At 40.4% G+C, this 13,512-nt stretch overlaps 1 protein-coding gene across 1 annotated transcript in view; it reads right to left on the bottom strand.

Annotated features, from left to right (window-relative positions):
* Window positions 1–7,916: 7,916 nt before the first annotated feature.
* The window catches only part of FHOD3 (formin homology 2 domain containing 3), a 197,084-nt gene continuing 191,488 nt past the window's right edge, over window positions 7,917–13,512 (bottom strand). Inside the window, exon 22 of the mRNA XM_009707416.1 lies at window positions 7,917–8,699. Coding sequence (XP_009705718.1) covers window positions 8,617–8,699 — 83 coding nt within the window. The 3' untranslated portion in view covers window positions 7,917–8,616. The remainder of the gene's footprint in view (window positions 8,700–13,512) is intronic.

Below are 13,512 nucleotides of genomic sequence, written 5' to 3'. Positions count from 1 at the left end.
AGATTATTTAAGCCTCCCAGTGCATATTTATAGGAAGTTTGGACAAGGATGGAAGGAGGATTCATTTTTTTGAGCTCTCGTTCAAGAGTCTGAAAATTTCATTGCTTTATTAAAAAGGAGAATTTTCACCCTGCTGTAGCTTTTGGATACCTGCAAGAAATGTGTTTTCACAGGTTACCCCAAGGCTTTTAGTACAAACATTTATATCCAACATGCAGTCATGGCACATGCCTTTGCGGTGATGGATACACTCCAGAGCCTTTGCCACCTGTCGGTCCCTCACCTGAGCCCTGCCCAGCTCTGGAAGGGTTTTGTGCTCCCTGTACCAGTGAGAAGATTTCGAACCACTGCTGTTAAGCGAATGCGGGCCTCTTCCAAGACAGGCTTGGCTAATGTTGCCTTGAGACAGATCCAGTACAATGTTTACTGGAGGCTATGACATCGCTTTGACCTCACCTTTGCCTTCAAGTTTGTCCAGTTTCACGTGCTGTTGGATTTCACTGGTGTTTTCTTTTTCTTTGTTGCTTTTTAACTGCTGCTCTTCTTGTATTACCTTAAGTATGGATCAAACAAAGGAAAATATGTATAAAAGTTAAGACTAGTCATTTTGTCTGTTGTCTAGGCAGAGAGATCTGAACACTCACCAAGAGAGGGCTATAAACTTATTTGTAAGATTTTAACATACGCTTAAAGCGCTTCTGGTCATCATTACAGAAATAATGGCGCAGGATGTGCCTGGTGATCCTGGGAGTCTCATTTGGGACAATGGAAGGGTCTCACCCTCCCCAGTGCTGGTACATGTCTTCTGTACATTGACATTCTCCATGGTGTTTTCTAGATAGATCCAGAAAATAATAAATGAAAGGCTCTTGACTCTGCTCAAGCAAGAGAGCAAGCTTGGTGGAGCTGTGGGAGAAGAGTGGGCACTGGGGAGGAGAACAGCCCCCTCTGACACGCGGGAACTGAAAAGCAGAATTATTGAGCAGAATACCTCCACAGATGGATGAGTCCTGCTCCTGCTCAAAAATCACTCAGGAAAAGCCAGGAAGAGAGGCCCTCATTGGCATGACACCTCACGTAGACTGTATTCCTTTTGGGATTTCCCAGCAGAGGTCCGTCTCATCAGATAGTTGACTAATGGAGTACAGCCATCATTCTTCATTTCCTGCAAAGAAACTCACAAGACGTAATGCTTCAAGAACAGCCCTCTCCCTTTTCCAAACTGCATTCCCATCAGAAAACTTGAGAGAATTTATAATAGCAAAAAAATGTATTTTTTTCTTTAGTTGTGTGTTCTCAAACTGTTCTGAAGGGTCTATAAACCAGAGCATGCAGCTGTGCAATGGATAATCTGCGTACTTACTCGTTCCCTGACTACAGGCCAGAGGCTTCTCTGTGACAACGTATGAGTTCTGACTGGGCACTAGGACTGAAAAATATATGTATGCGTTGTCATTGCACATCTGGAATTTAGAATTGCTAATGGATATGCTGTGATAGAAAAGAAAAGTGTCTGGCCAATAAACTTGGCTTATATATTTATTTTAAAAAGCATTACCACATTTCTGGCTAGTAGCCTTTCATCCTCTAGGCTTTACACCAGTGCATCTGGAATGCTAAGCAGCTCTTTCAGGGATGCAGCCATATCCCAAAAGGCACCTTTTTATGTGAAATAACTTTAAAAACTAATTAAAAAGGAGGAAGGTGGTGTTTTTCCCTATGGAGGCTTACATACTTACCATTTTATATTGGGTCCTACAATCTCAGAAACCATAGGTGAAAATTCTCTCTCAGACTTGCAGTTAACCAACTTTGTCTTCCAGGATGCTGCTGTAAACAAGCGTAGCTGTCTTTAAATAATGTATTTTGACCTTATTACATGTGTAACTCTAAACAGCAATTACTTGCGAGTAGCTTATTGCAGGACTAGCAGTAGAAATCTGAGCATTTTGAGTTTCTGCATGTCACTTTGACCCCTCTCCTCATCATAGTCACCGAACCTGTGGGCAGAGCAGATGCAGGAGTCTCTGTGCTATGGCTCACCCTCCGTAGGGCCGGGGATGTCCCGTTTGTCAACTCGGTCTCGCTCAAGTGCTGGGAAATTGCAAGAAAAGAAAGAATCAGACAGCAGCAAACGGAGAAAAATGCAAGACCACTGCCTGTCCAGGTACACCCATAGGTGGCCACCAGAAAATTACATACCATGGTGATGCAGGAGATGTGTTTCAGCCAAGTTAAAGGCATGTCTCGTTTACTGGCCACCTTTACAGTTATGAAGCCCTGGCAGACATGGCGAGTGTTTCACATCTTGATGCAGAGGCAATCTGAAATGCTTTCCCACACACAGGTAGTCTTTTGTTTTATTTAGATTTGCTTCTATAAATCTCGTACCTTTACACAATGTGCTCTGTGCACAGAGTATTTTTAAGGCAGGAGCCAGCTCCGAGCCAATGGCAGCAAGCAGTGTCCCTGTGTGTTTAGTGGGGATTTGTAGGGCTGGATTATTGAAATCCTTGAGAACCAGAGACACGTTTTCATTTTCTTCACTCAAGATTAGGAATTAAATCAGCTTTTTGTGATCAGACCACCCGGACGGTTTAATGGCAGCTGTTTTGCTGTCCACATGGTGGCTTTGCAGGTACTTAGCTAAAAACAACCCACGACCCCCCTCTCCACCCATTTCCCACCAAATCTCCCATGATTGGCTTCATCAACAAAACCAGACCCAGCCCAGTCAGTGCTTTATAAAGCTTTATTGCAAGATGTGTTTACATAATGCTGTAGAGGTGAGCTTTTTAACTACTTATATCAAGAAATTTTGGACACAGGTCTGCGGTCAGTTTTCCATATTGACCCTGCATGGCACAGAAAAAAAAAAGGGTGATTGCATCTTTCCAGACAGTAAAGTGGGGAGAGGTGGGGGGAGAAGAGGCAGATGAGGGGTGTGTTAAAAAGAAAACCCCCTGGGTTTACACTGAATGTGACAAAGCTTCTGAACAATCAATACAAACGGTAGGTGAGCTTCATGTATGAGCTTCATAATAGAATCTTAAAGAGTAATTCAAGTTCTTTATGAAATAAAACTGAGAAACAAAAATGTAGTTTCATGGACAATTAAATTTAACATAAAACAAATTCACCTAAAATGAGAAAACAACAAACAAAACAAAAAACTCAACCAAAAGGACCTGTAGATAATATCTCTGACCATGCATGGCTTGTTTTTTAAATTACAATTCACAGAATAACACTGCTGGAAAGCCTATTTTACACTATGCTACACAGAAAAAACATGAGTAGTGACATTTACACAATTTTACAGTATTTCTCCTTCGTCTAACAAACACGTCCTTTTCTACTTTACATTTTTTTACAATTCCCAGCTCACAAAAAAAGGACACTATACGCGCAAACACAGTCTTTAAAAAGGAGAAATGCACCCAATGCTACAAATAAACCTTTTCTTTCACAGAAGCCTCTGTATTAGTGATTAAACAAAATATATCTCTATCTGTCACTCAATGTGAAATGGACTAATTAGAAATAATTTTAACTTTAGCGTAAACATAAAACTGTACAACATCTTTGAAACTCCTTGCATTACTTGCTATGTAACTATTAAACTGCTTGCCAAAATCTGAAATGCCAATTGAGCCAGTTCCTGCCCCAGTCAAAAAAAAGGAAGGTAGGCCTTTCATGTTGTTCAAGTGTTTGCAAAGAATTTTCAACAGTTGCCTATAATCAAACATTTTCTCTTTCAAAAATGCTTCAGTTTATTTTCTTTCAGAGCCTGTAAGTACCTGGCAGTTTTCCCTGCGGAGAAACATCAACAGTCGTAGTCCTTACAGCTTAGGCAAGTGTTTCTTGCATCCCGATGCTGGAAAGGCAGAGCCATCATCCGAACACGGCACGGGGTCAGGCTCTCTGGCTATGCATGCACGCACAACTCGCCTCGAAGATAACGAGAGGAGCGGTACGTGCGCAGTGAGCGTACAGGAGTGAAAAAGAGAGAGGAATATGCTCATGCTTCTGGCTGACACCACGTCCCTGAACAGCCTTTAGATAAAGGCAAGGCAGTATGTATGCCTGCCTAGGAGTTGTAGTGGGAGGATAAAGGATGTGAAACTGGTAGGCTGCCACCTTGTCCCCATTTCATCTCAGTGAAATCAAAGCATTGTAAAAACAATAACCACACAGCGTACACACACCTGAATCCAGACTACAACCATCACCCAAATGGTTTAAAGCATTTTGGATAGACACTTGCTGTTGTGACGCTACTGGGGACACTGGTGTAGAGAGGATGCTTGACAAAAGGAATTGTGCCCCTTAGGTTTGCAGTGGATGGTGCAGTCCTCACCTGTGACTTTTCAATGGCTTTTAGCATTTGCCAGGGTACGTTCAGAGCATAGCACAGCGGGGGGTTGAGGTGCTGTCCTGCCACATTATCTAGTACCTTGAGGGGGAATGGAGCACATTGCAGGAGGCCTTTGCTGTTCAGTCACACCAAGACTCTGACTCCAAATTTCTGTTAAATTGGGGCATGAACTCTTACCTAGATATTCAGATGTGACTTTCTGTTAAGCTAAAGCCAAAGCCTTGTGTATCTACAAATCTGATGCCTTATTTTGCTGACAGAGTCAACCACTGCAGAGATTTACAATAAAAGGGGGTCAAAAGAGAAAAAGAAATGTATTTCAAAAACTGCTTTTGACGCTGTTTCCAGTATTTATCGGAGCAAGAAAGACCCTCATTAAAACACCATTTTTTTTGTTGATTTTGGATTATGGACAGGGATCTATCAAACAGAAGGGTCACACACAGCAGCCAAGGGGCTATAAAACATCTGGAATCCATGAGCCTGGTGCCTGGCCTTACTGAAAGGTGAAGACTGATGAATTTAATTTTTGTTGGGGATCTTTCACTCTTGATTGTGGCACACAGCATTCCCTGGGGGTGTTTCTTCACCGCAGTCACATAACTGCTACTGAAAGTTATCCCTCAGTTGGGAGTGAGGGAATACAAAGTATTCGTATGCAGTCTGCTTTTAAACACCAAGGGAGATGAAAGGAAATTAGGATAGCTTCCCTTTGGCGGGCATTTCATATGCGAAAGTTTACCTCAGCATCCAACTCAGGAAGGCAGTATGGTGGTAGACAGACAGACAAGTTACTGGCAGTAGATGGGTGCTGAAATGAACACCACCAGCGGCTCAGAGAGCTTGATGGAGACACAAAACTCTAGGCACTATAACTACAGCTGACTGGTACTATGAGAAAGAGAAGAGAGGTAGTTATTATGGCTGCAAGTGCTTAAAACCAGCCTTCATGGATCTCTAAGTGAGAAATGGGAACCTGTTACTACATTGTGTTTCCAAGACCTTTATACTTGACACAAAACCAATCCATATGTCACACACATTTTAAAACAACTGTTACATCCTTATGGTGGGTTCTTCTGATGATGGAGGGGCAGGCAGCAACTCAAAACCCAAAGGTTACAACCTGATTGGATAGACAGAGGCATGCAAATGCAACCAATTCCTCCATTTCATCTGGAATCCGCTAGTTAGATGAAAGGGAACAAATGTTATTCCCACAGTCAGGACATGCTGGCAGACTCCGGAGGAAATACTACCACCTTACAAATTAGCACATTGGGCCACTGGCCATTTTTATCAGGAACCAAAATGGAATTTTTTTCTGCAGTTACTGCATTGTTACTGTGTTTGATGATCTTGTTGCAATAAGCATTGAGGAGAGTGGAACTAATCTGACTGTACACTACTGCATAAACAAAACCAAGTTGTCCTTCAGAAAATTTGGTATCGGTTTTACAGATATAGAGCAGGAACAGAAAGACAAACATAATGGAAAAATAGGCAAGGAAGAATATGCTTCACGTGTAAGACACTTGCATCCAGAGAATGTGAAAGAAACCGTTTTTTTTTTTCTGAACTTATTCTAACCCCATTCCTCATATTTAATTTTCTCCTCGATAAGGAGTCTATGAAGTTTTACACAATTTTTGCACAATTCTTTGAAAATACATATGCCCAACTATTAGTAATTCATCAGCTATGTTATGTTTCAGGCACAGATGCTGTACTATGTCCAAATGAAACACAAATTTGTTTCCTGTTAGCAAGTGGTCACCAACAGACACCTACTTTGCACATTCAGCATATTTTAATTAAAAAATTCCATTTTAAAAACTTGATTTTCTCCCTCCAATCAAATATAGGACCTCTGTCAGCATAAATGTACTTTGTTGCATTTTTGCTGCTTTTATCACTTAGCAAGTATCACAGTTCAACATAACCATTACATTCAGGGTGTCTTCCTCTTGTTTCAGACTTCAAAGACCTCCTCAAACCATCATTTACCTTCATTTCATTGTTCTAAGCATCCTTAAGAGAGATTTAAAAAGTCCGTAATAGTGACCAGGACATAGAAATCTACTTTAAAATCTAGATGCTTGTAGGTCTTGCTTATTTTACAGTGAAATTAATTATATGCCACTTCTGTTTCCTAACCAGCCTCCTCCTTTCCATAGCTTTCAAATACACAACACATTTTATTAATTACACAACTACTGCCTTCTGCCTACTTGTAAAATTGACTTTTTAACAAGCTGAGGGGAAAACCACATCAAACTCAATGCTGTCTTTAAAAGCCTTTGCTCATTAGTGACTTTTTACGCCATGGACTTTGACACGTCAAAATCCAAGGCATCGGCAGATAAAGATTGAAATGTTACGATCAGGAGGGTGGACAACATAGATACGATGTTCAACCGCAGGTCTCACTGCAGTATTGTCAGCTACCTGGTTCTCTCATCACCTGGATGCTGTGCTGAATGCGATGTGATGGATGACCGAGGTTTCAAAGGTTTATTGTGCTTGGTTCAACTATCCTGAACAATCTTCAGCGATTATCCTGTCCTTAATGAGAGCAGGGTAGAATAACGTGAAGTACCTGACTTAGCCTGGGTGCCAGAAACAACATAGCTATGGCATTAGGAGTCCAGCATAGACTATTAATTAACTGTACTTTTCAAGTCTGTTTTGCAGCCAAAATCGAGCCCTGTTACCATGACTAAACTGCTGCAGTTCCCCCCTTACCTAGCTTGAAGGAAGCCTCAGTTGTTACTGCCGTGCAGACACACCCTTGATCTTAGAGGCTAAGGCAATGGAAAGAGATAATCCTGTGCATCCTTGAGGATCAATTGGCCATATACAGACTTTGGTTTAAAAAGTTCCCTTTTATGTTATTGTTGTTTGCAGTTCTCTTCAAAATGCTTCAGCACTGGCTAGGGTGTCTGTGTTCAGTTCATCTTCACTCCTGTATATGTCCTCCACTTAAAGGCAGATGAGTTGACTAAAGGTTCTTCAAACACACATGATGAGGGCAGTTATAAAAGTCAGTTATAAAACTGCGAGATAAGGGCAAACATATTGTAGTGTTCACTGTGGTACTCTCTCCATTTACATCAAGGATAATCACAAAAACAGAGTAAAGAACAGCAAAAACACAGCAGGCTTTTAGCAGGGCCATTTCATATTCAGATCCATTAATTTGAAATAAAATCACCACCACATTATCGTGCAGCAGAGAAAAGCAGCATGAAGGGCACAGACAAGTGAACAGAACTTCTTGACCTCAGCATCCGAACGCATTTATCGAGTATGTAAAATTGTTGGCATAGATCTCCTCGAAACTGTACAGATGCACAGTACAGCCATAGCTCAACAAGAGAGAGGTATTCTGTGCCCTCTCCTCTGTGTGCATGCTGCTATGTACAGTATGAGTGTGTACGAATACATATGAATTCAGGATCCTAAACCTTCCACTTGTATCGCAGGCCATCTCCTGCCCCACAGGGTGAATCCCACTGAATAACACTGAGTTCCTACAAAAAGACATTCTTTTCCTCCTGTCCAGGTGGAACAGTAAGGCCCCAGAGTGAAAATCATGGTCCAGCTAGCTTCAGCAAGAGCATGACTTCACACCATGACTGTATGTGTATAGATACACGCACACATGTCCACACATTCATTCTGTACATATACAAAGGTACACATACATTTTTACATTCTTTGGTGGCAAAATAATAAAAAAAAACTCAACAAACCACAGGGCTGCACAGACTGTGCATCTTTGCTTAATGAATCTGCTTCAGGAAAACTGGGGTTGCTGTAACAGGAGTTACTTTGCCTCTTTAAGGACTGTTCCTTGCATTGACAAAATGCCATACATTTACAATGACTAAAACGGGGCACAAGGAAAGCCAATAAACACAGCTCACATAATGACAGATAACTCAGAAGGAGCCCCCTCCTACCCACACCAACACACCATGAGAAGCAGCCATATGCTTTCACCTATAAGCACTCAAACACTTCCTCAGTTACTGTCTGGATGTTGTGCTGAGCTGTGGCACACCCTTCTTCTGCCCCGGCTGTGGGGTTTCACTTTTTGTTGCTTATTAAAATTGAACTAACAGAGGACGGGATGTTGGGAGCAGCAGAGGAGGCTGGCAGGTCAATGCCACACCGAAAAGTTGTCAGCCTGTGTGCTTCGGAGAACGGCTCTTCTTGTCGTTACCTCTGGGACATCAAACCTGCATCTCGGAGGTGCTGATGAGGCCCAGTGCTTTGGCTTCTTCTGGTGTTAGTCCGCTCTTTAGTGTCCTCCTCACTGGATGGTCATAAATTCCAAAAGCAGGCAAAAAAAAAAATAAACAAAGGAAATACAAACAATTAGAAGCGATCATTACACAAGACTTTCAGCTGAAAAAAACCCTGTTAATATGCAAGCTGAGTCAAATCAAAAGTTGCTATGTACTCAGGGCCTCAAGTTCAGAAATACTGAGTAATGCCCTATGCCAAATCCACTGGAGCATCAAGTACCCAGCAACTCCAAACAACCAGGCAAAAAGACATTTGTCATTTGATATTTAGTCAACAAAAACTTTTAAGGGAAAACACCACAGCATTTTAAGATTTTTTTTTTCTCTGAAATTGTATCAGTTGATTTTCAGTCCATAGAAAGTATAATCTGCCCTATTATTTTATAGTTTCATAAAGATTTTTTAAAAAAGCTTTTGATCTGTATAAGGCTCAGTTGAATTTATCACTATTAATTCCTATGTGACCCTTTAAAGGTGTAAAAAAAACCCCGAAACTCAAAAGCTAAAAGATTAAAAATGTGACTATTTTATAGTCAATTCAAATCATTAAAACTACCGTCTTCATACATGCTTCCCTTTCTTCTGTAATGTTTCCCTGTCCTAGCCCCATTTGTGTCATCTTTGCCATTAGTAGTCCACAGCATTTTAGTTGAATTTAAACGATAAATCTAGGCCAAAACCTTGTTTCTTAATTTTCTATGAAGTATTCTGAATGGTGGTCCCAACATAAAACTTTTAAAATTTGTGATTGCCTTTTTTATTCAGAAACAAGTGACTATGTGACTGCTCACACTAAGCATTAGCGTCCTCCTAGTTTTATTGGTGCCATGATTTTCAGGTGGATGGGCTTTAGGTCAAGACACAAATGGGGTGTTCACTCCACACTTCGATGTTCCTCAAGTACAAAATGCACATTCAGAAGTTTAAACTGCATGCATGCAAAGCATAAACAATGACTTTATGTTGAACAAAATATAACTGGAGCCCCAAAATGATGAAGTCTAGAGGAAACTCTCAGAAAAACCAATTGCAAACAGTGGTTAAGGACTTCTTGAATCGCTATCATCTAGCACAATTAAGACCTCTAACTTATTGAGATATTCTGTCCATGTAACTGAAACTGGGTGGTCACACTCAAGGGTCTAGCAGGAGTGAGAGGAGGGAATGGATCTGTACAGAATACAAGAGGATAAGTGAAAGGGAAAATACGGCGTAGCTGAACATTTAATACCATGCAGGTAGAATGAATGTGATCTATGTTCGATAGCTTTCATCAGTTACTGAGATTAATCAAATGAGCTGGGAGTGCCACATGTGTAATTGTTCCTCCATTATCAAACACTTCCTTGAGAGTTTTTCCTCAAGGCTCACTCCTTTCTCCTACACTATTCGCATACTTACTAACCACTACCAGGAGTCGGCATGGCAGCCTTTTATGATAGCCACTTTTCCTACAATACTGATCAGCAACATATTCCAAGTTTAAAGAATGCTAAGATTAACAAAGACTAAAATAGTACTACCAGAAGAGCAATACACTTCAAAAAAATGCTCTAGTCTCCATGGTGCAGAATACCCAACACAGACTTTTGAGTCAGTCCTCATCACTGTCACCCTTTTATACTTCTCAAATTTGATATCCAAATGTCCACAGTGACAAATGTTAATTTCTAGACACGAGGTGTGAAATACCTTAGGGTCTTAAGGTCTCAGTGAATCACCCAATGCTTATTTCTGTATCAAAATGAACTATATCAGGAGTGAAAGAACAAATCCAAGAAAGCTGCAGTAGAAACATTTCTGTCTTATTAAAAGCAAAGATTTCCCTGTGCAGTTCACCCACTTAGGGGCCTGCACTGCCTCTCCCCTGAACATGTTTTTTCCTGTACCCTCTATAACATGCAGCCAAATGCAACCATAGCTAGCTTGGCCACCAGGTAGTAGAGTCATATTAAAAAATATGCATACAGGAGACTGAACTTTCACAGGATGACTGTCTAGATGACATTACGTCTTCCCACTGAAGGCAAAAGTGAACTGGAAAACCGACTGCAGAACAAATTTCCACATTTTAGACACTTTTGCAGAAGTGTCAAACCAAACATACTTATGACTGCTCTCACACATATCCCCAACTCTCTCAGACCACACTCACTCACATTTACAAACTGAGCATAATAACCACTGTAAAACAAAGCTATTTTTCTTGTCAGATGCTAAGACAGGAAGAGTGAAGGAACAAGCAATTGTTATTCCTGTTTGTAAACATTTAATAGGAACTGAGGTGCTCTGCTAATACTGGTCAGGTACGGGAATAAGCAAAATTCTAGTCTTATTTATGACAATGTAAATCTGGAATAACGTTCTTTAGGTCAGTGCAATTACTACTGCACAAATAACTGGGCTGAGACTTTAACAACTGAAAGGGAAATGTGTGCCTCTGTAACTTCCACCAAGCAGAATACAGTTTAAATTCCTCCATCAGCCTGAGTGACAGGATTACTAGCTTACTAGGAAAAGTCAAATGGATTTACAATAACATATAGGTCTCTCTGAAGAAAATTACAGGAGTTTATATTCAATCATAATCAGGAGTTAAAATATCATGGTAGAAGCCATCTTCATGGAAAAACAAGGAAGAAAACTAACAAGTCTTCTTTACATAAGCCAAATTTCTCTCTGAATCTTCAGATGCCTACCTATCAAACATACTAAAGTTGTAGTCTGAGGACCTCATGTATTAACCCTTGGATGACTGAAAAAAAGAAATACTGTGTGCAGCACATGACAAGGTCAAGTGCCCTGTTCTGGGTTTGCCGTATGACACACACAACAGAGGCCAAACCGGGTTTGTACTTTTTCTGCCACTGCAAAACAAGTAGGAATGACAATACTCAATGAATTGCTGGGACATATGCAGATGTAATTAAACAAAACAATCTTTTTGGATCCCTCAGTTGAGTGTTGTAACTTACCTCAGCTCTCCTATAATACAGAGAAAGATAACTTGGATTTAAGATATTCCTGTGAACTAAGCTTTTAAGGTCAGCAGTTAGGAGAAAAGAGCTCCAAACAATGTAGACTTTGGAGGTCATAATGAGATTGTCAAGAAAATAGTTAATAAAAAGCAAAGATGGGAAGAATCTTTTCAGTGACAGAATGGTTCCCATGAACACTGATGGCTCCTGACTTGTATAAACTAAGCATGTGGGGCCAAATACTGTCAAGTACTGTGACTACTGGCAAGATTAAAGCTGTCCACCATCAACAGGCAACCGGAAGGATAAGAGCTGACAGAATCAAGATCCAGACTCAAATGAATGAATTCTTGCCCCTTCAATGGAACAGGCCAGTCTGACAGACGAATCCACTTCTAGTTTGAAGTATTTTGTACTTAGGGAGATGAAAGTTCTAGCCTCACTATTCTCTGCACTGGCTTGTGGATGATGTAGCCAGGAGAAAGCTGAGTTATCTACAGGAGCAAGGACTAGTCGTGGAGGTAGGTGAACCTCGTCTTGACATGCTGCTAAACAGATGTCCTCAGACATTTGTCTATTTCCTCATAAAGTGCTTGGTAGGGTTCCTCTGCCTTAGGAAAGGTCATGAACATGTTCACTCATCAAAATTGAATGCAGAGAGATATTCTCCTTCCATGTTTTATAGGCATTGCAAAATTACATTTCTTAAAGTAGATCTTCACTCTCCCCTCTTCACTAAACTCTGTCGTGTCTCTAGCTGGACTAGACATAATATCTTGGCTTGTAAAACTCTTGGCCTGCTGCAGATCACATTAAACTGAGTTATGGAATGTATTTTGGAGGCAGTGACAATAAAAATAAGACTTTCAAATGACCTTTTAGGTTCTTTAAGCAATTTTTAAAACATTTGCTAAAGAAACATAACATAGAGAGAAAATAATTTTTACTCTTGTCACAAGCAAGGCCTGCTGAGATCCCATAACCAAGAAACTAAATGTTGTTTTTCTGAAGTCAGAGGGTATGATATTCTTTGTTAATCAGGAAATCTAGAATTTTATTTGATATCCTGGCAGAATGTAGCATGCTTATGATGAACTTGATGAATTTGACTCTGCCTGTTGGGTCAAAATCGACACAGATACATAGCCCTCACAGTACACTGGGAATGTTTCAAAGAAGAGTAATTCCCTAAGTGTAGTTTTGTCAGAGAATATAATTATCTAAGGTTTGGTTGTTTTTTTAAAGAGCAAATAGCATTCCTAATTTCCCCTCCCCCTGCTTTTGCTTTTTTTTTTTTTTTTTTTTTTTTTTTTTTAAGATTCAATGAACAGTAAAGATCAGTCTGGCTGGCACCATTTATTCTTGCATTTGCAATGGCTTTTGGCATGTGTATCTACACTTGTAGGGATGAGTCACTTGAAATGCAGAATAGATATGACCATTCTCCTGCTCAAGAAGTCACAGAATTAGTGTCATTCCTATTACAAAGATGTGGCAGCCACAGAACTTTCTTTTGGTCCCAGCTGCAAAGGTAACGCAGTTTGGATTTGGAATGAAGAAAATTCCAGTTGACTGTAAATTACACAGCGAGAACAGCAGGAAGGGCAGATTATCAGAGGCAATACAGGCCAGCCCCATCATCACATTTCATTTCACGTATTTTAGTTATATTTTCTGTTACCTACCCACATGCAGCTTGCATACTCAGTCTATTTTCTCATGTATTTACATTTAACATATTCTCTTGGACTTTACTCCAACGAGTCCAGCAATGGCAATTTGCAAGTCAAAAGTTCAATCCAGACAGTCTTGCTCATATTCTCTACTTTAATCCTTTTGTGCA

Source organism: Cariama cristata, unplaced genomic scaffold, assembly GCF_000690535.1.
Source record: "Cariama cristata isolate BGI_N322 unplaced genomic scaffold, ASM69053v1 scaffold4019, whole genome shotgun sequence".
In the NCBI taxonomy this organism is placed as follows: Eukaryota; Metazoa; Chordata; class Aves; order Cariamiformes; family Cariamidae; genus Cariama; species Cariama cristata.
This window is presented reverse-complemented; position numbering and strand designations above follow the sequence as displayed.